The sequence below is a fragment of the Mangifera indica genome, chromosome 13, assembly GCF_011075055.1.
Source record: "Mangifera indica cultivar Alphonso chromosome 13, CATAS_Mindica_2.1, whole genome shotgun sequence".
Taxonomy (NCBI): domain Eukaryota; kingdom Viridiplantae; phylum Streptophyta; class Magnoliopsida; order Sapindales; family Anacardiaceae; genus Mangifera; species Mangifera indica.
The window spans coordinates 9,011,766-9,032,989 of record NC_058149.1 but is presented as its reverse complement, the minus strand read 5'-3'; the positions used below and the strand labels follow the sequence as shown (position 1 = coordinate 9,032,989).

Here is a 21,224-nt window from a genome sequence, read left to right as displayed (position 1 = left end):
TTTTAAATATTAAATTAAAATTAAAATCATTTTCTTCTCATTTTCTTTCACTCATACCTTGTCTTCTTTGAAGCTCGATTGACAATCTCACCTCCAATGACTCATTTCTAGCATTAATTAAGCTTCCACAAACACTTCCAATATCAATTTATCAATCTCTAGATTATTCTGTCAATAATATTATTGTTTTTATTTCATTTTTACATTGACGAACTTTGACAACTCTTTCCATACGTTGATTTTTTTTTTTTATTACCTCTAACGTTGATTACAACTTTCAATAGCTCGTCCCACCAATATGAACATTTCCCATTACATCCAACATTGACTCCACTGTTAGCGATGGTGAATTATAGGTGAATGGTGGCTAAAGTTTTAGGGGTGTAAATAAAAATTTTCAAATTTGATATTTAAGATGTTCGATTTTGATGTGTAAAATTTTGGATAAAAAAGTGTTATTTATACTACTAATAGACAACAAAGTGTTTTTAGGGCAAACTTTCGGTGGGAAAATGTAATTTACTCAATGAGAAATTAACTTGGCTTGATAAGTAGGAAAATGTAATTTAGTCAATGAGAAACTACTTGGCTTGATGGAGAAGAAATCAAATACTTGTAGTTAAAGCAGCTTACTTCCAATCATAATGGTTTGGCATTGATACTTACCACACAATCTTCACATAAAATTGTACAAGAAATAAAGGAAAAAGAAAAGAATGATTGCACTTTATTCTTCAATCTCGTAGATATATTTTTAGAATAATATTATATATATTTATTTTAATATATAAATAAATATATACTTATATATATTACCATATGATTGAATATTATTTTAACTTTAATTTAAAATTATCTAATTAGTTTTATAAATATTTTTTTAACTTTATCAATATTTACTATTTTATAATTGTACCTAATATTAATAATTATTTTTTTAAAATCAACCAAATTTAAGGGCAGTATATATAAAATATTTCTTATAGTATAAAAAACTTGTATTATTATTATTATTATTTTAATGAAATACTCATTGGAGTTGGATTTTTTTTTAATTAATTATATTAAGTTGGATAAATTCCAAATTTAACTACCTTCTTTTATCTTTTTATATTCGAGTTTGGATAATATAAATACGAATAATAAAGAATTATCGTCCTTCTCGTTTTGTTTGTGCAGGGATAAGGATGCGGAGAATAAAACGCCGTCGTATTTAGGATAGAACACAGAGCAATCTATTTATAAACCCGACCACATTCTTTCTTCACTAGCTTTCCCATTTCAACTCTTTTACTTGACTTCAAAACTCGAGTTTAAGCAATGGATCAATTCAAGGGGCAACCTCGTCTCCCGAAATTCGCAGTCCCCAAGCGATACGATATTTTTCTCAATCCAGACCTCAATTCCTGCCGGTTCACCGGCTCCGTATCCATCGACCTCGACATCGTCGAAACCACTCGCTTCATCGTCCTCAATGCTGCCGAACTATCCATCAACAACCGATCTGTATCATTCGCAACCAAATCTTCTTCCAAGGTAATTTCAAATTTTAACAACTCTTTCGTTTAATTATATGAAACTAAATCTTTTCGTTCAAGTTAGTGGATAATGATCGATGAATGAATCATTTTATTAAGAAGTAAGTATTTCGAGCTGGGATATAATGAAAGGACTATTATTTTTTTTGGTTTTTTTCACTAGGATACTTAGACTGTATTTGTGGTTTTTCAGCTGTCAAACTCGACTTTAACATAAGACACTGACATTTTTTTTTAAAAAATTTTTTTTATGTGATGTTTTGATGATTGATATTTTAATGACTGAATGTATTTTACTGAGTCAATGGATTTTTAAACAGGTGTTCGAGCCTATCAAAGTTGAGTTGGTGGAGGGTGACGAGATTTTGGTGTTGGAGTTTTCCGAGAACCTTCCAGCTGGGATGGGTGTTTTGGCTATTGGATTTGAGGGAGTGTTGAATGAAAAAATGAAAGGATTCTATAGAAGGTGACTGATTCGAACTTTCTCTTTGGTTGTTTACAGATTACAAGATGTGCACTGAGAAAAGAAAATGGATATTGAATATTTAAATCTATAAATTGATTTACCTTTTTCATGCATTTTGAAGAGGTTTTCGTTCAATTGCTTGGAAAATATAGAAATATGAGTTGACATAATTTTTAAACGGGAAGTTTAAGTTATTAAAGACATTTTGAAGGGAATTGGGAGGGACAGTTCTTGAAAAGATTATCAAATTGGTTTTCTAGAATTAGAGTTAGAGAGTGAAAATACAGGAAACTAAAAATGAGCATATGTGTATGTGTATGTAGCTTACAATTTTGAAAAAAATATAGACTGAAAATACAAGAAACTAAAAATGAGCTCCCCAATTGTTTTCTTTTTCTTATATTCTATAGAGAATAATGTCTATTTACTTTTGAGGTGTGGAAAGCTAATATAATAAGAAACTTCAAATCTTAGCTTATTCTGGATTAGCATGGAGTTGGGACTGCAAAATTAAAAATTTTCACAACCCTTGACGTGTGCAACTATACAGCTTAGTTGTAGTGAGAAATTTTCTTAGTTTAGGATAATATTTATAATATAGCAATTCTTTTTCTTTTTGTCCTAGTTATATTACAAGGTTAAAGTACTATTAGTCCTGATTTTTAAGCTATCTTCTCGTCAGTACTTATGAGCATAATGGTCAGAAGAAAAATATGGCAGTTACACAATTTGAGCCAGCTGATGCTCGGCGATGCTTTCCTTGTTGGGATGAACCTGCTTGCAAGGTATCACAATTGCAAACTAAGACTTCAAAATTTATCATTTTATCAGTTATAATCTACTGAGGTTAATCTCATGTTTGATTCCCTTTTTTATGTATATTTAAGTATTTATTGGCACTTGGTATTGCAGGCTACATTCAAGATCACACTGGATGTGCCATCCGAACTAGTGGCTCTGTCCAACATGCCAATCATTGAGGAGAAAGTGAATGGGCATAAAAAGACAATTTCGTATCAAGAATCACCAATAATGTCTACTTATTTGGTGGCAGTTGTTATTGGTTTGTTTGATTATGTGGAAGATCACACATCTGATGGTATGGTTATACTCTACGTTCTTCTGATTTTTTATGGTTTACAATTTTCATTATTGTGTGAACTTGCACAACTCTTTGCCAAGGTATCAAAGTGCGAGTGTACTGTCAAGTTGGGAAGGCTGATCAAGGGAAATTTGCTCTGTATGTCGCTGTGAAGACACTTGAACTGTATAGAGAGTATGTTTCACCATCACCTCATCATATCATATATTGCTATCTAGTCTCAGCCTTCATGTATACCGACAAATACAAACTGACAGACCTCATAAATTATGATTACTTGTTACTATTAGTTTCTGTTTTTGTTACTTAGAACATGTTATCTGCTATTTGGTATCAAATCAGTTATGCTAACTTTTACAGGTACTTTGCGGTGCCATACTCTCTTCCGAAATTGGATATGATTGCAATTCCTGATTTTGCTGCTGGTGCTATGGAGAATTATGGGTTAGTCACTTATCGTGAAACAGCTTTGCTTTATGATGATAAACATTCGGCAGCTGCTAACAAGCAAAGGGTAGTGTTCATCTCTCAATGTTGGTTTCATTGTCTGTTTATACTTTGAGTGTTGTAATGATGGAGCTATTGTTTAAATCATAGTCCACAATATATTTAGAAATTAATTATTTTAATTGGTTGCTGTTAAGGTCGCCACTGTAGTAGCTCATGAATTGGCTCATCAATGGTTTGGCAATCTTGTAACGATGGAATGGTGGACACACTTATGGCTTAATGAGGGTTTTGCAACATGGGTATATCCTTTGCTTCATACATATGTTACAACATGAACAATCATATAAATTTTATGTAATTGATTGTTTGCAGGTGAGCTATTTAGCAACTGATAGCTTGTTTCCTGAATGGAAAATATGGACTCAGTTTCTTGATGAATCTACTGAGGGCCTTAGGCTGGATGGACTTGCTGAATCCCACCCAATTGAGGTATTTGATCATAAAATACTGTATATTATGTGTGCATTTAGGAAGTAGGTATGTTCTTCTAGTATGTTATGTTCTAAGCATGTTGTTCTTTCCAGGTAGATATAAACCATGCTAGTGAAATTGATGAAATATTTGATGCAATAAGTTATAGAAAAGGTGCATCTGTCATCAGGATGCTACAAAGTTATCTGGGTGCTGAAGTCTTTCAGGTTTGTCATTCTTTTTGTGGCGTTTCAAGTTTCTTGTGCAATTCACATGATCTTCCTAATCATCAACTAAATCTTGTTTGTTTTTGCAAAATTAGTCTAACCTTGTACTATTTTCATAAGTACCATAAAAGTTGTCTACATTCTGTGACCTTAGACGGGAATTTACTTTGCTTTTCTTTTTCTTTAGTGAATAATTAGATACTGATGCTAATGTCCTTAGCTTGTTTATGAGGAAATTTTAACCTATATCATTCTGTGACCTTAAACGGGAATTTACTTTGCTTTTCTTTTTCTTTATTTATTTTCTTTAGCAAATAATTAGATACTGATGCCAATGTCCTTAGCTTGTTTATGGGGAAATTTTAACCTATATCATCAGTGGTGTTGTCACAAACTTGGCCTCATAACGAAATGCTTCATGTCTCATTATTGGCTGCAAGAATTAATTAGACTATAGAATTTATGAATTTTTGCTTCTTGCAGTTGCTTGTGTTTCTTTGTTACTAACTGATCTCTGGTACCTTGTGGGAATGTTTTCTTCTACCATGGAGAGTGGTTAGGATCCATGAGGCCATCTAACTTATTATAGTTGAAAATTGATATAAAGTTTTTGCTTAATGCCTATTAATTTTATGGATGAGAGAAGTTATATCTAGTTCATCAAGAATTCTCAAATTTTATTATGAAACTCTATTAGTGGAGATACATTAGTTGTTGATATCCTCCAAATGAGGACTATGGAAAGAAATTGGAAAGTGCAATTTATATCACTCAATTAATGTTCTGCCTGTAGTGTGCTTATCATCCTTTTCTTCTGACATTTATAAACTTTATTGTGTCATTGATTTTTCTCACTGGAAGTTGGGTTTATTTAATTTGATATGCCTGATCTCTCCTATCAGCGGTCGCTCGCTTCGTATATAAAAAGATTTTCCTGCTCTAATGCGAAGACTGAAGACTTGTGGGCTGCACTTGAGGAGGGATCTGGTGAACCTGTCAACAAGCTCATGAACTCATGGACAAAGCAGAAAGGCTATCCAGTCATCTCTGTAAAAGTGAAAGAACAGAAATTGGAATTTGAACAGGTTTATTCATGTTTGATTTCTCAACCAACCCACAATTCAAAACACGATCTAATATCTCTTATTTCAATGAGTCATCTGCTCTAGCATTCTGTTGTGAGTTCCAATTACATTTCACTTTGAAAACTGTAGTGCTCTAACATGTAGATTCAATAAATGACAGTCACAATTCCTGTCAAGTGGTTCTCCTGGGGAGGGACAATGGATTGTCCCAATAACACTATGCTGCGGTTCATATGATGTGCACAAGAATTTCTTATTGCAAAATAAGTCAGAAACTCTCGACATCAATGAATTCCTGGGTTGTTCTTTAAAAGAAGGCTGTAACACAGCATGCACTTGGATAAAACTAAATGTTAATCAGTCCGGTTTCTACAGGGTAAAATATGATGAGGGCCTTGCAGCTAAACTTAGAAGTGCAATAGAGAAGAAAAACTTATCTGAAACAGACAGATTTGGTACTTCTATTTTCTTGCCCCTAATTTGTTTCTTTGATGGTCAAAGAGAAACTTTAACAACATTATATTAATTCTTGACAGGCATTTTGGATGATTCATTTGCTCTTTGTATGGCTCGCCAGCTGTCTCTGACCTCTTTGCTTACTTTGATGGGTTCTTATCAGGAGGAAACTGAGTATACCGTGGTGTCAAACTTGATTAATGTAATGTTCACCTCCATATCATGTGTAAATTTTATTCATATAGTTGCTTAGACATAATTATGTGTTTGGTTTCACAGATAAGCTATAAAGTTCTGAGGATTGTCGCTGATGCAAGATCTGAATTGCTGGACTATGTTAAACAATTTTTTATCAGCCTATTCCAGTATTCTACTGAGTATGTATCTCGTATATAAATTATTGAGTTTCCTTTTTAAAATCTTAGATTACAATTTTTTAAGGAAATGAAGTTCCCATTTACCACAGCTTTTTAAACATGAATATACACCTTGAATTTGGAAATGATATAATTGGTAGTGAAACCAACAGGCGGTTATATTTAAAAAGTGACTTTGAGATGCTTCCATCAATTAGTCTTGTGTCCTGTTGCAATATACTGGATATATATCAAGACAATTTCATTGCTTAGATGAGAGATCATCATACGTAGGCTTTTGGATGTGTATTTAATTGATAAAATGCCAATGAAGGGACTATTATGTCAGACTAAGAGGTTTATAGTGAAATAATATGTCAGAGATAAAAGATTTAGAATAAAAGCATCATGTGATAGAAGATGTGAAAGATATATGTTCATAGATGGGGATGAAAATATCACTCTAGAGAGAAGAAATACATTTTCTGTATTCTTATCTTCTTTAGTTTGTAATATTATTTAAGTTTTTATCTTGCTGTGCACAAATTGACAACTCCAAAATATAGAATTATGTATATCTTGGATAAGTTAATCAACTGTTGAGTAAGCTTGCATACTGCATTATGTTAATGTCAAACTTTAAATCTTAAGATAGTTTGTCATATTTAATGCTTTTTTTTTTTTTGTTTAAACTTTTCATCAAGATGCTATTGCAAATAGAAACCCTATTGTGGTCTGCATTAATGTCCGTTTGTTTTTAATTTTTAACTTCTATAAATTCATTACAGGAGGCTTGGCTGGGATCCTAAACAAGGTGAAAGTCATTTAGATGCAATGTTGAGAGGAGAAATTTTAGCTGCTCTTGCTATGCTTGGAAATGATGAAACTCTAAATAAAGCAAACAAGCGATTCCATGCTTTCTTAGAAGACAGAAATACACCCCTACTCCCTCCTGACTTACGAAAGGTTTATGGCTGTGAAGTTCATTTTTATACTGGTATCCTTGAATTACAACCCTTATTCATTAGACAATTGTCTGCAGGCAGTATATGTCGCAGTTATGCAGAAAGTCAGCTCCTCAGCCAGATCAGGTTATGAATCTCTTCTGAGAGTGTATAGAGAGACTGATCTAAGTCAAGAGAAAACACGTATTCTAGGTATTGAAAAGTCGTTTTTTAAAGTGATTCAAAATATTTTGAAATATTAGAGTTTGTGGCAATTACATATTTGCTTATGCTTTTCAGGTTCATTAGCATCTTGCACAGATGTCGATATAATTCTTGAAGTTCTGTACTTTATTTTGTCTTCTGAGGTATCTTGTTATGTACTTTTGTATTGATGAGGTTAAAAGTTGACATCAAGCTATTCATTTACTCATTTAATTTTGAATTTAATATAGGTTCGCAGCCAAGATGCGGTCTTTGGACTTGCTGTCAGTAGAGAAGGGCGTGAAACAACTTGGAAGTGGCTTCAGGTATTTACTCATCAACATATCTAGTACCTATTTAATTATGGAAGAATAAGTTTAATAGACATGTACATGCTTTGTCTGTTGGTATTATATTGATTGGAAATGTGATTTTGCATTTTCCGTATCATTGTTCATTGCATATTATTTGTGGGTGATGAGATAGAAAACTGAAGTGGGAGATACAAGAATTCTTAACTCAATCTTAGTAGGATTAAGGGAGAAAATAGTTTAGAAGAAGAATTATAAGAAAAGAGAAACAGGTCTGTATTATGTTCTGCTCATAGATAGGACTGTATAGTTTAAAATTAAGTAAAATTTGGCAATTTTATCTACTGTAGGGGAAAATATCTTGGAAATGAAACTGAACTAACAAACCTTACAAATTTGACTTCTAGGGAGTACAAATCTTGTGAAAAAAACTGGCGGTTGAATTGTGAGATTTTATTGCAAGGTTGTCTTGCAATTAATTCCAAGCCTTTAGTTATTAAAAGTTTTGGAGAGAATAAATGTCATTGGAGAGCAAGTGAATCTCAATGATTTTGGGCTTTGGGATGAACAGATGCCATTGATTCCAGAGACCTCAATTTGTCAAATATCTCTAGCATTGAAATAAAAAAATTATTTAGAATTCAGGGAATATATTGTGATTTCAGATGAGAGTTATTGTAGCTTAAATTTTGGACTTTTTGTTAAACTGTCAAAGCTGGATATGAGTAAAAAGTCAAGTTAGATCCTGGCCATGGCCCATCAGATGGAATAAATTTCTTCTAGGCATAGATTTATGAGATGAAGAAACTCACCAAAGAAGCTGACTCTTTCATACTGGAAGTAATAATCCGGCTCTATTCCATACTCATGCTGTGATCTTCTGAAAACTTTGAACAAAGGAGAAGATTTTTCACAAGTGATTTGTTCTTGTTGGGTTACTCTGCTATTGTTACAATCCCCATAAACAATGATATATACACACTTCATTCTTCTTTTTATAATTTGGAATACAGGATAACTGGGAGCACATCTCAAAAACCTGGGGTTCTGGATTTCTCATAACTCGTTTTGTCAGTGCAGTAGTCTCACCGGTTTGTCTCTTCCCACTCTTCCTATTCTCCATTTCTTATTGGATCTTTATTATTTCTAAAATCTGTTTTTATTTTTTAAATATTAATAGAGTTAATAGGAGTGGACGAAGCTACATTTTCACATTTTTTTCTGGTTGTTTATATCTTTGTGTTGTCTCCTTGGTCAGTTTGCTTCATTCGAGAAGGCTGCTGAAATAGAGGAGTTCTTTGCCACCCGATCAAAGCCCTCAATTGCTAGAACCTTGAAGCAAAGCCTCGAAAGGGTTCGCATCAACGCAAAATGGGTTCAGAATGTTGAGAAAGAAGAACATCTGGCCGAGGCTGTGAAGGAATTGGCATTCGGGAAATGCTAGACAAATTATCGTGAATAAAGCGCTCCCATTGAAGCAGCTTCAATGGGAATATGGCCGCATAAAAGTTAGCATCCCAATGGTTTCTGCCGTTATTTCTGTGCTGCCTTTTGCATGTTTTCATTCAGATTCAGTTATGATTTTCCTGTTCTTTTCCTTTTTCGGTGTCATTGTGTATGTGCGATTTCTATGATTGTGCCTATCTAGTATAAAATTTTACTAAAAATCTTTGTGCTCGCATGAGTTGTTGAAATTTTAATGAAATCAAGAATAATATTCGGTATATATATTACAATACAATATAAGTAAAAAACGATATATATCATAAAATGTATTAAATTAATACGATACAGTAAATGTATTGTGTTATATGATACAAATTATTGATATAAATCGATATATTTTTAAGAGAAAATAATGATATAATAAAAATATATATATACAAAATTATAAATTTTTAAGAATATTAAGAATATTTTTTAAAATGATATCATATTTTATTATTTTATTTTTAAAAGATTATATCATTTGATATGATATTTGATAAATAATATAAAAAAATTAAATTTTTGATATATGATATAGTATGTGATTTGATTACCATGTGTGAAAACACTAAATAAAATACAATAGATGAAATAACCTTGAAAAGAGTCTAAAAGCTTAGCAAATTTGTCACTTTTAAATAACCATGCGGATGAAATAACATGAAAATAATTACCTCACTGAGCAATTGAACTCGGAGGTCACCTATCCCTACAAACAAACATATAAAAATTTACATAGCCAAGAGCATACTTAAACAAAATGAAAGAGGTTCTATTGGACATACAGTTTGCTAAGCCCAGGTGAAAAACAAATGGGCAAAATACTATATTCCATAATTTTCAAGTATATGTATATGGTACATCACCATGTTCAACAGTTAAAAAGGCGATGACAAACCATCACGTTTTGCTCTTGAACTTCCTTTGAGCTTTCAGATCCACCACAATTACGGTGATGTTATCTTTGCTTCCCTTTTGGAGAGCGCGGTTTGAGAGGTACTCTGATGCTGCTTGGGCAGCAGGATCGTCCCCATTCCCGCGTTCTGAGGAAAGTGTAACACCATTCTTTTTGTGCCAAAGGAGTATTCGCTTCCTTGCCAAATCACATGCCTCCTCATTTGTCATGACATCCCATAAACCATCGCTGGCTAGAATCAGGCATTCGTCCTCTTTTGCCCTAGGAATGAATATTACTTCTGGTTCAGGAATGATCCAAGGCTTCAAATATCTATCCCCTGCAAACCACATGCAAGTTTTCTGGGTTTCTGAGCAATACGTTTGACTTAATTTAATAATCATGATAAACGTTTGAGTTGCATAAAAGGATTCATGTGCCTATTAATCAGTTAGTGTGGATGCAACAGAAGCTTGACAAAAGAAAGTAATAGTTTTATCATGCACAATGAGATGAACGTAAGATCTTTTGAGTCATGGAGGTCCAATTTTGTATATGACAAAATGACATTGATTCATAAAAAATAAACAATCCCATCAGTACAGAAGTGAAGAAATAACAGTTTGAAAGTCACTGATATACAAAAAAAAAAAAAAAAAAAAAAAAACAGTAAGCATGATCAAACAAACAAATCAAAACACAAAACAAGCACCCTCAGAACTTTGAGCAAAAGCAAAATGTTAAATTGGAATTCTAAATCCCCATATGGCCTGTACCTATAAAATAAATCCCCATAAAATAGCACAAGAATGATACCTACATAAGTATAACTGATTGTAATCTAAATTAACACTCAAAAATGAACTTTTAGGGTACTCTCATAGTCTAGTGGCTGAGAGTTACACAAGTTTAACAACATCCACGCATGGAAAGCTATTAGCAACCAAGATCAATGAAATTAAAGTAAATATTCACACATTTTTCATCAACTATTTCACTACATGCTATGTAATAGCCTTAGCCGGCACTACCTAACAGACTGAGATCAAACTGCTTGATGAATTCTGTATTACCATCTTGGAGTCACTAAAACCATCAAAGTAATTCATCAACAGATGTAAAACAGATCATACATATTAAAAGAAACAATAAATATTCTCAGTATTATAACTCATGTCCGTATCTTTTCATGATTGGTATCCACTTGAAACAATTCTTTTAAATTAGAGAAAATTGTTTAGGCTGCCCTGATACTTTGTAACACTTCAATTTACCACTTAACCATGCAAGCAGAAATAAGACATAAGACAATAGCCTGACCGAAAAAAATATCCGATTATCCAACTTATGTCACACAAAAATTTCCATTGTAATGTTTACTTAAGACTTTCACAACTGATTTACAAATCTAAGCCGTCAGAAATTAAGCAAGCTTTAACCTAATGGCTGTTTAAGAACACACTGCAATCTCCCTATTGTGAAAATAGCTAAACTAATCACTCAATTATAAATCAAACACATAACAATTCTTAGTTGCTGAAAAAGAGAAAACAATGATGAGGGTATTGCTTGGGAAAACTGCCTCATTAAATAGCTATATACCATATTGAATCATGAAATGAGAAAGAGACAATAATTGTGAAGAAATGCATACCAATAGACCTTGACATTGCAAGAACACCAAATACACGATGCCCATTCCACTGTATAACCTTGCCTCCGGCTGCTTCAATCCTTGCATATTCATCTTCTCGATTCGGCTATGATAATAACAAATAAAAATAAATGATAATCAGTTCCCCATACTCCTTAAAAAAGTGCAAGATGACAATTGACAATTTCTTACTTTATGATCCACAGACAAAGCCATGGGCTCTTTTCCACGATATAAAACTGCTCTTGAATCTCCACAGTTTGCCACAATAATATGGGATGCACATACAATGGCAACAATGGCAGTAGAACCAACAGTTTCCGGGGCAACAGGGTCTTGGCCTGCTTTTCCTCCAACTTCAGCATCAACCTTAACAAAACAATTGGTGAATGTTTTTTTCCATTGCTCTTGGCAACCATCCTTTAGGCTTCCATCCGTTAGGCATTTCCTAACAAGCTCTATCTCCTCAGCTAAGGCAGAATGGATACGGTCACGACAATAGTTTGCAACCTGAACAAGCAAACCCCATAACAGAAATTTCCTTGCAAAAAGGCATCGTAGGCACAGTTGAATTGAAGGTAAAAATACTATTCAAGGAACATCTATAGAAGGAAAAAAAATACCTGGGAGCCTCCATGGCCATCATAGACACCAAAGAAATGAGCAGTCTGCTGACTAAAACGCTGGCCCCTGCCATCCAGTACCTGTTCTTCAATTAGCATTTGAATAGGAATTTTCAGAAACTCAGGCACAGTTGCAACAGCATCTTCCATCTCGGGTCTCCTTCCACACACAGATGTCAATCCCCAAAGTGGTACATAATCCACCTCAAATACACTGCGCCCAATTGCTCTACTCAACCCCTTTTCAAAAGCCATTTGAAGAAGAATTGAAGATGGCTTTTGGTTGGGCCCATCTTCAATCTCTTCCTTAAGGGTAACAGGCACAGCAAGAGCATCACTTACTATCTCAGTAATATTTGATTCCCTTAAACCATTGACCTTAGCAATAATGTCTACACTGCAAATACTCTTCTCAATGTCAATTGAACTCAATGTTCCTACCTCCGATGTAGACTCAAAACCCAAATAGTCATCTCCACATAAGCTACTAGTCTCACTTGCCACTGAAAGTGAACAGCTATCCAGAATCGGATCCCCATCCAATGATACAGAATCATCTTCCTCACATTCCTGGTTTATCACTACATCAGTACCAATCCAATTGCTTTTATTATCAGATATCATATCCAACAAAGGTACTCTTCCCACTTTCTCATCTTCTGGCACCGCCCCTGCTATATTACTATCTTCATTTCCCAAAACACTACAATTAAAATTCTCATGCTCACACACAATAGACTGGCCAGAAACCTTTGCTACAGAATTAGATAACAAGTTGGTTGTGTTGTCCATCAGCTGAAGACTTTGGATATCCAAATGGATAGCTATTGGTGGGTTATCACAAACTAAATTACCTGCTCTAAATGGCACTACAACTGCTGTACACATCTCCTCCATCAAAATCCCTATCCACGCTGTGCAAAAAGTAGCCCTCCAACCCCTTTAGTATCTCACAAACTGTCATTATACAACTAAAGTTTCCCCTTCTTCTCTTATCAAGAACATGATTGTGACATGAAAGGTGGGTTTAAATGGACCATTTTCCATGCCTTCAATTCAACATACACGAAAAGTAGAAGCGAATTCAGCTGAATTATGGTTGAGCTAAATAAAATGTTGTGAAAGGGAAATAGGTAGTCAGATCTGGTCAACAATAATGCATCCAACCTTCCATTTGCGGAAACCATAACCCTAAATAGGCATGCTATCAAAGTCTTCTTCTCTGGACTCTTCTCTATCTATCTCCATCAAGGCAACCAACAGGAAAAGAGCTTCAAATACCAAATATAAATAAATAAATAATGAAAATTTACAAAAACATCACACCGAAGCAAAAACTAAATCAAAATTGAAACCAACCCATTAGCTATCAACATAAAAAGAGGAAAAACAAAAAGTGGGTCATGGGAATGAACACAAGAATCACAGGAAACCCTAATAAAGATATTACTCTTTTTCTCATAGTTAAGAGTTCCTGGATCTGAAGCAAACAACCTTAGCCTCTTGTAAATTTGCTATCTTTCACTCTCACAAAAAATAACTACTGTCAACAATACAACTATAAGAACAAAAAGTAACACTACAAAGGAAAAAAGAGGGACTACCTAAATTGTCAACTGTAGATTAGAGTCTCTTTTACTTGCATCTTGCGAAAGACTGCTAACATCTAAGACTAAGAACAACCATGTGTAAAGGATTAAAAAACATAAAAAATCGAGAAACAAGATATAAGCATGGGATTTGCTTACCATTAAAAAATAACACCTCAGTTTTATATATTATTTAATATTTATACATCTGGGACTTGGCGTTGAGTTGAGAGAGAGCGAGGAAGAAAATATAAAGAAAAAACTTTGAAAAAAAGAAACAGACAAGAGACAGACACTTGTCAAATCTATAAGCGCATGTTGAAGCATCTAAAACCAAACCCGTCTCTTGCCCTTCCCCCTTCCTTTGTATTTGTAGTCCATTCTCTGTGCCTCTCAAAAAGATATTAACTTTTCCTTCCTACCAACCAGTATGTATCATGAAGAAAAACTTGTCTTTCTTTCTAAACTCATGAAAGATATGCTATAGTTTGTGAATTGTAATTTGTAAATGAACAAGATTTGACAAAGAGAAAATTACATTTTACCATCCAAGGCTTTAAATTTTCACCCATAAATAATACTATAACACAAAATAATAAACTTTATTAATAAAAAAAATATCACTTATAGAAGAATTCACTTATTTCTCTCTCTTTTAACTATCACCCTATTTTTCTTCTTATTTTTTTAATTCAACACAATGGATTTCACTTTCTTCTTCTTCTTCTTCTCTATTCTTTGGTTCCATTCTTTTTAATTGATTTGTTGATTTCAATTTAATCAAGAAAATCGATTGATTAAAAGTTATTGTCATGGACAACACTTATTATCATGATGAAAAAGATGGTGATAGGGATTGACAACAATGAGACCGAGACAATGTTGAAATAGGGATGCTGATGATTAGACTTTTTTTTTTAAAAGATTTTTTGGATTAATTTGTGAGTTTTCAAACTTTTTAAAGATTAAATTTATAATATTTAAAATAATTTGGTCTAATTTGTAAAAGAGTTAAATTTTTTTTTTTTTCTAAATTAATAGATGATAAAATTATTATTTTACTTTTACACTATTAGTTTATTATATAAGACTTTTAATTTTAAGTATGAAAGTGTTATATATATTATATAAGAGTAAAAAGGTCTTTAGGCAAAACTTTGGGCGAGAAAATGAAATTTACTTTTTGACAAAATTAAAGTCATCATTCATGTAATGAAAAGGTACAAAAACTTAGAAAAAGTGAAGTAAGTGGACATCCACTCAACAAGGATAAGTTTTATAGATTCTCTTCATGTATTTTATGCACTTCATACTAGGCAATCCAAATAAAAGGGTAATCATATCTATATAATTTATATATATAATTTTATATATAAATAACGAAATGTTATTATATAATTAAAAATAAAATAATAATTAATTATATAATGATATATTATTATTTATATAAAAAATTATATATATAATTTTATTATAAATAAAAACACCCTCATTATTCTTGTATGAAAAACGCAAATGTTCAAATATTATCCAAATGTTAATAATTAATATATTAGATATTTATGGATAAATTTGTGCTTGAAATTACCAGAATACCAATAGATGTGTATAAATGAAATCGCCCTTTTTGTGTAAGTGGAGATAAAGGGGCAGAAAAGAAGGCAAACAATTGAAAAAGATGATTAGTTAATCAAAGATAAGGTTAACAATAATTAATGAGAGAGCTTGGCTTTTTGAGTGACAGTGAGAGGATTGAGTGGAGAGGAGAGAATATTTACTTATTTACTTAAAAAAGAAAAATGGGGAAGAAAAATTTGTCGCATGTTATCATAACAACAAATACAATAAGATTTGAAAATAAAATTATATGTATAATTTTACATATAAATAATAATATAGTCTAATTATATTATTATATTATTATCTAATTATATAATAATATATTATTATTTGTATATAAAATTATATATGTAACATTATTTTATAGAGAAAAGGCTTTGAAAGACAATAAAATTATATATATAAATAATATATTTAATTTTACATACAAATTGTGATATATTATTATTATTATTTAATTAGTATTATTTTATTTTTAATTTAAAATTATTTAATTCTATAATAATATATTATTATTTATGTATTAAATTAAATGTATTATTTAAGTGCATCATACTATTCTTTGAAAAGGTAACCATTACCATGTCAACTCTACTTCACCGATGTTCTTTAACTCATTTTGGCATTAGCCAACAAGCCTCCACACATCAATAACCACTTTAAATATATAATTAAAGTGGGAGAATGTGAGAAACTGGGAAAAGGCAAATTGAGAAAATATTTAAATTTTTTATAATTAAAAAAAAGATAATTATATGATTTTTTTAATAGAACGGCAGTATGTATACCCACTTTAAATATATAAATACATATATATTTATATATGTTATCAAATGATTGAATATTATTTTATGTTGTTTTATCTTTATAATAAAACTATATATACACATTTTTTATATATAATTTGGGTATATATATAATATGTTATTATATAATTAGATGATTTTAAATTAAAGATAAAGTAATACCCAATCATATAATGATATATTATTTGTGTATCAAAATTATGTATAAAAAATATGTGTACACATAGCATTACTTTTTATCATTAATTTAAAATCATCCAATCAAATGATAATACATATAAACGTATATTTATTTATGTATTTAAAATAAATACATATACTTTTTATTATTTTTAATAATATTAACACATTTGCCTCCAAGAAAAAAAATTTCAAAAACATGATTTCATTCATTATTACATCATTCATATAATATTATTTCCATCCTTGATGGCTCTGGACTTCTACCTGCCTTTCATTTCTCAAATTGCACCTTATTATTGGGTCTATACTCAAACATTCCCAAGTTCCAGCATTCCAATCCGAACCAGTGATTTCTTCAGTATGATGCCCTAAAACCCTAGTAGGTTTGCTAAATTTGACCCAATCGGCATGTGAAAACACCCTAAAGTTTGGATTCATGTATCATTCTGTTTTTATGTTTGGATGCTTTTTATATCTATGTTTCTACACACTTTTGAATTTATTTGTTGTTATCTTTTGACGTTGTATTGGTGCTTGTTTGATAAAAGGGTATTTTAATTATTTTATGCAAAGTTTTTCAATTCTACGTATTTAATTAGTCAAAGGTAATAATGTTTCTCTCGGGAGAACGCTACATCTAGAGAGAGGTGTTACATTGAGGATTAAATACACCACCGTCTATTAGGAAATTTGTTTTATGAATATTAGGGTTATTATATGTGTGAAATGCTCTAACATATCATCCCAATGAATAGGTAATTAACATGTATAGAGGTGTTCAAAAATATTTGATAATTAAATTGAACTAATTTTTTAATCGAAATTGAACCAAATAATAGGATATTTGAAAAACTAACTCAAATACCGGTACAAAAATATAGAAAAACTAGTTTCTCGATTCAGCTCCTAGTTTGTCTTTTTTTTTTAAACCGATTTTACAAAAAATTGAATAAGAAACTAATAAAGTATTGAACCTATTTAAAAATAATAATAAAGTAGGATAATCTTTTGAAATTCGGTGCAAAATCAGTTAATCAAAAATTCAGTTCGATTAATTAGTAGTTTTGTTTAATTCAAAATTGATTAATTTTTAAATCAGTTCGACTTTAATTTATGATTTTCTTAAATAAAAAAATTGGTTTGGTTTGAAATATTATCAAACTAGTGTGGTTAACCAATTTTGAACACTCATAAACATAAACTTATATGTTATCACTACTTTTTGATAAGGTTGTTCAATACGATAACTTTATTGTATTATTTGTGTCTTAGGTTAGTATAATAAAAGGGTTATAGACATTTTTAGATTGATCACCAATGTACATATAAAGTTTTCACGATCAAAATACATATTAATCCTCTCATCATGGTTTTATTATTCTAAGACATTTATCTTGAAATATGTTTATACATGTATTTACAAATAGAAGGGTATCATTATAAATGTTCAAAATTATCTGAAAACTTAACCGAACTGATATTTAAATTGTAAATTGATCTACAAAATAAGATAATCGTAAAATCGATTCAATTACTAACTCATAATATTATAAAAATCAAAATTTTGATTTGATTTTCAAAATTTTGCACGCTTGTAGGTTTGACACCTGTTTATATTTCGTTTTTCTTTTTGAACAATCATAATAGGTGTTCGTGATTCATCAAAAATATATTTTGAAAATAAATTTAAAAAAAGAAGTGCCCTTGGTAAAAAGTTTAAAACAAAATTTTAATTTATTAAATAATGTAATTTGGTGAAATTGTTTAATTTATTAAAAAAATTTAAAACAAATGTCAGTGAAATAATTTAATTTATTATATATTTTTAAAACAAATTTTTATGTATAAAATACATATATCAAATAATCAAAAATTAGATCTAGTTATCCAGTAAAATTAGTTTGGTTATTAATGAGTTATTATATAGAATCGATTTGGTTTTGATTCGAAATTATTTTCGAACCAAAAATTCGGTTCAATTCACAAAACGTTCAAACCGATTTGATTGTCCAATTTTGAACATCCCAAGGTGTCACTTGTGGTTATATAATTATGACTTAATAAAGATTTATATCACTAAGAATATTGACTCTATAACACCAACTCCAACACTCATAATGTTCCTAAAATTTGTGGGATAACTTTTGGAGTAAGTGCTCTTTACTGGAGAACGATTATTCATATTCATGGCTAAAGAACGACAGTTCATAACCTGGAAATTGACATTTTCTCTCTTTTGCTTTAATGTTCATCATTGCCTTTATTCACAACTATTTGTCTGTTTAGTGATATTTTCATCTTTTTCTATATGAATGGTTGCACTATACTTTAGTATAAAAGTTCATTATGACCTAATCTACGAGCATTGAATAACTTAGTGATATTTTTAGGTAAAAAACGTGAAAAGTGGGTTTCAAAAGCATTTTTATAGACAAGTTGAGGTTAAGCGAGAAATGATTTGGGTCCTCTAAGTCAAGTTGGTGACACATGTCAATGATTTAATAAGGTACAAAACCCATGCCTAATAAAACATCATGAGGATTTGAACCATCACGACAAATACACAATGTGTGCATGCTGAGCATTATATGCAAAGTGAAAATGTTGCTTTTGCATGTGTTGTGAGCAAAGATCTTAATTGTTTACATGTAGTTCATTCGTGTATAAAGACAAAATTTTTTAAGTCGTACTCAAAGTTTATAAACTGGGGAGTAACTGTTATGCAATTAGACTCAAAAAAATGTGTAAGAGACGCACTAGAGAATGACTAACCATATGAGCGACATGCAAATGCAATAGTTAGATACATCATTTACACATAGATCAACTGATAGTTAAACACATCATTTTAGTTACATTTAATCTTAAATATTATATATAATATAATAAGTTGAGACTGTCGCATAAGTAATAACAAAGTTTTCTTTGTGAAAAATAATTAAAATTTTTTATTTGATATAATTAGTTTTCTCCTAATATTATAATCTGACTTAAATAAGATCTCGTTAAAATAATAATAATAATAATAATAAAAATTAAAATTTGTGGTGGTTAATTAATTTGGCCAACCATTGGGGATTTTTTTTCCTATGGATAAATGAAGTCCCATCTTTCCCTGTCTTAAACCCTAAACGTAAGAGACATTGATGCTCTTTGAGAAACCCTAGCCTCCTTTTCTGCAACGTCAATTAAGCTGCGAAAAATGGTACTCTGTCATGGCGTGTTAACTGTTTACTTAATTTTTAATGTGATTGTGATGCATTTGTAATTGAATTTTACAGACTGGAGAAGCAGTGAACCCAAAGGCATACCCACTGGCTGATTCTCACCTCACCATTACAATTCTGGACCTGGTTCAGCAAGCAGCCAACTACAAGCAGCTGAAAAAGGGCGCTAATGAAGCCACCAAGACCCTCAACAGGGGTATCTCCGAGTTCATTGTCATGGCTGCTGATACCGAGCCTCTCGAGATTCTTCTTCATCTTCCCCTTCTTGCGGAAGATAAGGTCAGTTCTTTGTACTAATTTATGCGTTTTTCGAATTTAAAGTAATTAAGTAGTGAATGGTAGTTATTCCCAAGATTGGAGCTCTTTTGTATATATGTAGTTCCTTGTAAAGATTATTCTTGTAAATTATGTGCAGTAAATATAGTATTGGTCATTACTTGATAGGTTCTCTGAGTTCGTATCTGTAAAATGTTTCTTTTTATTTTTGTTCCCATTATTCGGCATGTAGTTGGTTGCGTTGTGTCAATATTGTTGGTGATATTTGCTATAGTTTGACCAACCATCTTTAAATTAATCCCTGTAGACTTGTCATGGCTTCATCCCAGTAAGTGGGATTATTTAGATAAGGGATGGAGAATATGCTCAAGGTTTATTGTTTACTCAGCTTTAGCATACCACACGTTGCAGGACATCAATGAATTGTGCTGGAAAATTGGAATTTGATACTTGCAAATCTTATACTATAGTTAGATACTATTCTTTCTATATTATATGAGACAGACTTTTCAGATGTTATGACTGTTTGTATAAGACTTTTCAGAAGATATTTGACATCCATTCGCCTTTAGCGAAGACATTCATCAAGTATTTGACTAGCAAATGCAAAATTATAATGAGTTAGTTTTTATAGCTTGCTGGCAGTTTTCTTTTTCCTTGCTATGAATTTACTGTGAGTATACCCCCAAATAATCTTTTGATTTGATTGTGGCAGAATGTGCCGTATGTTTTCATCCCATCAAAACAGGCTCTTGGGCGAGCATGTGGTGTCACGAGACCCGTCATTGCTTGCTCTGTGACATCAAATGAGGCAAGCCAATTGAAAACACAAATTCAACAGCTCAAGGTAATTTCGGTGTGTTTGTTGTTATCAAGAGTTATTATTTTCGGCCACCAGGATTCTGAGCTTTCTTTCCTGTCGAATGCAGGATGCCATCGAAAAGCTCTTAATATAGATTATTACGGAATGCATATCGGGTGGGTTGGGCCTCTTTGAAAGTGGTTACTCCTTTAGAAGCGTTGCTTTATATCTTAAACCCTGTTGTATTTTCAAGTTTTGCATCGTGAGGAAAACTTTTGGCATTATTAATACTAAACACCAAATTCAGGATTAATGAAGCTTTTATTCGTATGTATACCAGTAATTCCAGGATTTGGTTAGTAACAGTTAGATTTGGATTTAAACCGAATTTTATAAGCTCAATTTAAATGAACCCAAAACAAGTTCAAGCTTGAGATTTAATATTTTAAAT

At 31.5% G+C, this 21,224-nt stretch overlaps 3 protein-coding genes across 11 annotated transcripts; 2 read left to right on the top strand and 1 right to left on the bottom strand.

The window, feature by feature from the left end:
* The first annotated feature begins 1,198 nt into the window (after nt 1-1,198).
* LOC123195347 (aminopeptidase M1) lies at nt 1,199-9,289 on the top strand. The gene is made up of 19 exons (XM_044609041.1): nt 1,199-1,536; nt 1,859-2,004; nt 2,687-2,789; nt 2,917-3,103; nt 3,187-3,280; nt 3,467-3,620; nt 3,751-3,855; nt 3,929-4,045; nt 4,141-4,254; nt 5,157-5,339; nt 5,500-5,794; nt 5,876-5,997; nt 6,075-6,172; nt 6,940-7,117; nt 7,194-7,308; nt 7,396-7,463; nt 7,551-7,625; nt 8,624-8,701; nt 8,869-9,289. The coding sequence occupies exons 1-19, from the start codon at nt 1,321-1,323 to the stop codon at nt 9,052-9,054; spliced, it is 2,634 nt and encodes an 877-aa protein (XP_044464976.1). The 5' UTR covers nt 1,199-1,320; the 3' UTR covers nt 9,055-9,289.
* Nucleotides 9,290-9,714: 425 nt separating this feature from the next.
* LOC123195348 (protein phosphatase 2C 77-like) lies at nt 9,715-14,325 on the bottom strand. Of its 9 annotated transcripts, none has more exons than XM_044609048.1 (7): nt 14,019-14,325; nt 13,875-13,942; nt 13,438-13,541; nt 12,271-13,319; nt 11,840-12,157; nt 11,648-11,753; nt 9,715-10,333 (listed from the first exon to the last, which is right to left on the bottom strand). In XM_044609048.1, the coding sequence occupies exons 4-7, from the start codon at nt 13,165-13,167 to the stop codon at nt 9,999-10,001; spliced, it is 1,656 nt and encodes a 551-aa protein (XP_044464983.1). In that variant the 5' UTR covers nt 13,168-13,319; nt 13,438-13,541; nt 13,875-13,942; nt 14,019-14,325; the 3' UTR covers nt 9,715-9,998. The 9 variants fall into 9 exon arrangements, with proteins under 9 accessions (XP_044464983.1, XP_044464984.1, XP_044464978.1 ...); XM_044609049.1 differs by having other exon boundaries at nt 13,438-13,508; XM_044609043.1 differs by having other exon boundaries at nt 12,271-13,508.
* Nucleotides 14,326-19,523: 5,198 nt separating this feature from the next.
* Nucleotides 19,524-21,107, top strand: LOC123194382 (13 kDa ribonucleoprotein-associated protein-like). The gene is made up of 4 exons (XM_044607572.1): nt 19,524-19,673; nt 19,750-19,974; nt 20,687-20,818; nt 20,901-21,107. The coding sequence occupies exons 1-4, from the start codon at nt 19,671-19,673 to the stop codon at nt 20,925-20,927; spliced, it is 387 nt and encodes a 128-aa protein (XP_044463507.1). The 5' UTR covers nt 19,524-19,670; the 3' UTR covers nt 20,928-21,107.
* Nucleotides 21,108-21,224: the final 117 nt, after the last annotated feature.

What these genes read in the sequence shown, in the direction of transcription:
- LOC123195347 (XM_044609041.1), top strand. Translation starts at nt 1,321, where the DNA reads ATGGATCAATTCAAGGGGCAACCTCGTCTCCCGAAATTCGCAGTCCCC. An exon ending in TGGGTGCTGAAGTCTTTCAG is followed by an intron (nt 4,255 to 5,156) that starts GTTTGTCATTCT and finishes CTCTCCTATCAG; the next exon opens with CGGTCGCTCGCTTCGTATAT. An exon ending in AGAAATTGGAATTTGAACAG is followed by an intron (nt 5,340 to 5,499) that starts GTTTATTCATGT and finishes AATAAATGACAG; the next exon opens with TCACAATTCCTGTCAAGTGG.
- LOC123195348 (XM_044609048.1), bottom strand. Translation starts at nt 13,167, where the DNA reads ATGGAGGAGATGTGTACAGCAGTTGTAGTGCCATTTAGAGCAGGTAAT. An exon ending in ATGGCCATGGAGGCTCCCAG is followed by an intron (nt 12,158 to 12,270) that starts GTATTTTTTTTC and finishes TTGCTTGTTCAG; the next exon opens with GTTGCAAACTATTGTCGTGA. An exon ending in TGCAATGTCAAGGTCTATTG is followed by an intron (nt 10,334 to 11,647) that starts GTATGCATTTCT and finishes TGTGGTTTGCAG; the next exon opens with GGGATAGATATTTGAAGCCT.
- LOC123194382 (XM_044607572.1), top strand. An exon ending in CCCTTCTTGCGGAAGATAAG is followed by an intron (nt 19,975 to 20,686) that starts GTCAGTTCTTTG and finishes TGATTGTGGCAG; the next exon opens with AATGTGCCGTATGTTTTCAT. An exon ending in CACAAATTCAACAGCTCAAG is followed by an intron (nt 20,819 to 20,900) that starts GTAATTTCGGTG and finishes TGTCGAATGCAG; the next exon opens with GATGCCATCGAAAAGCTCTT.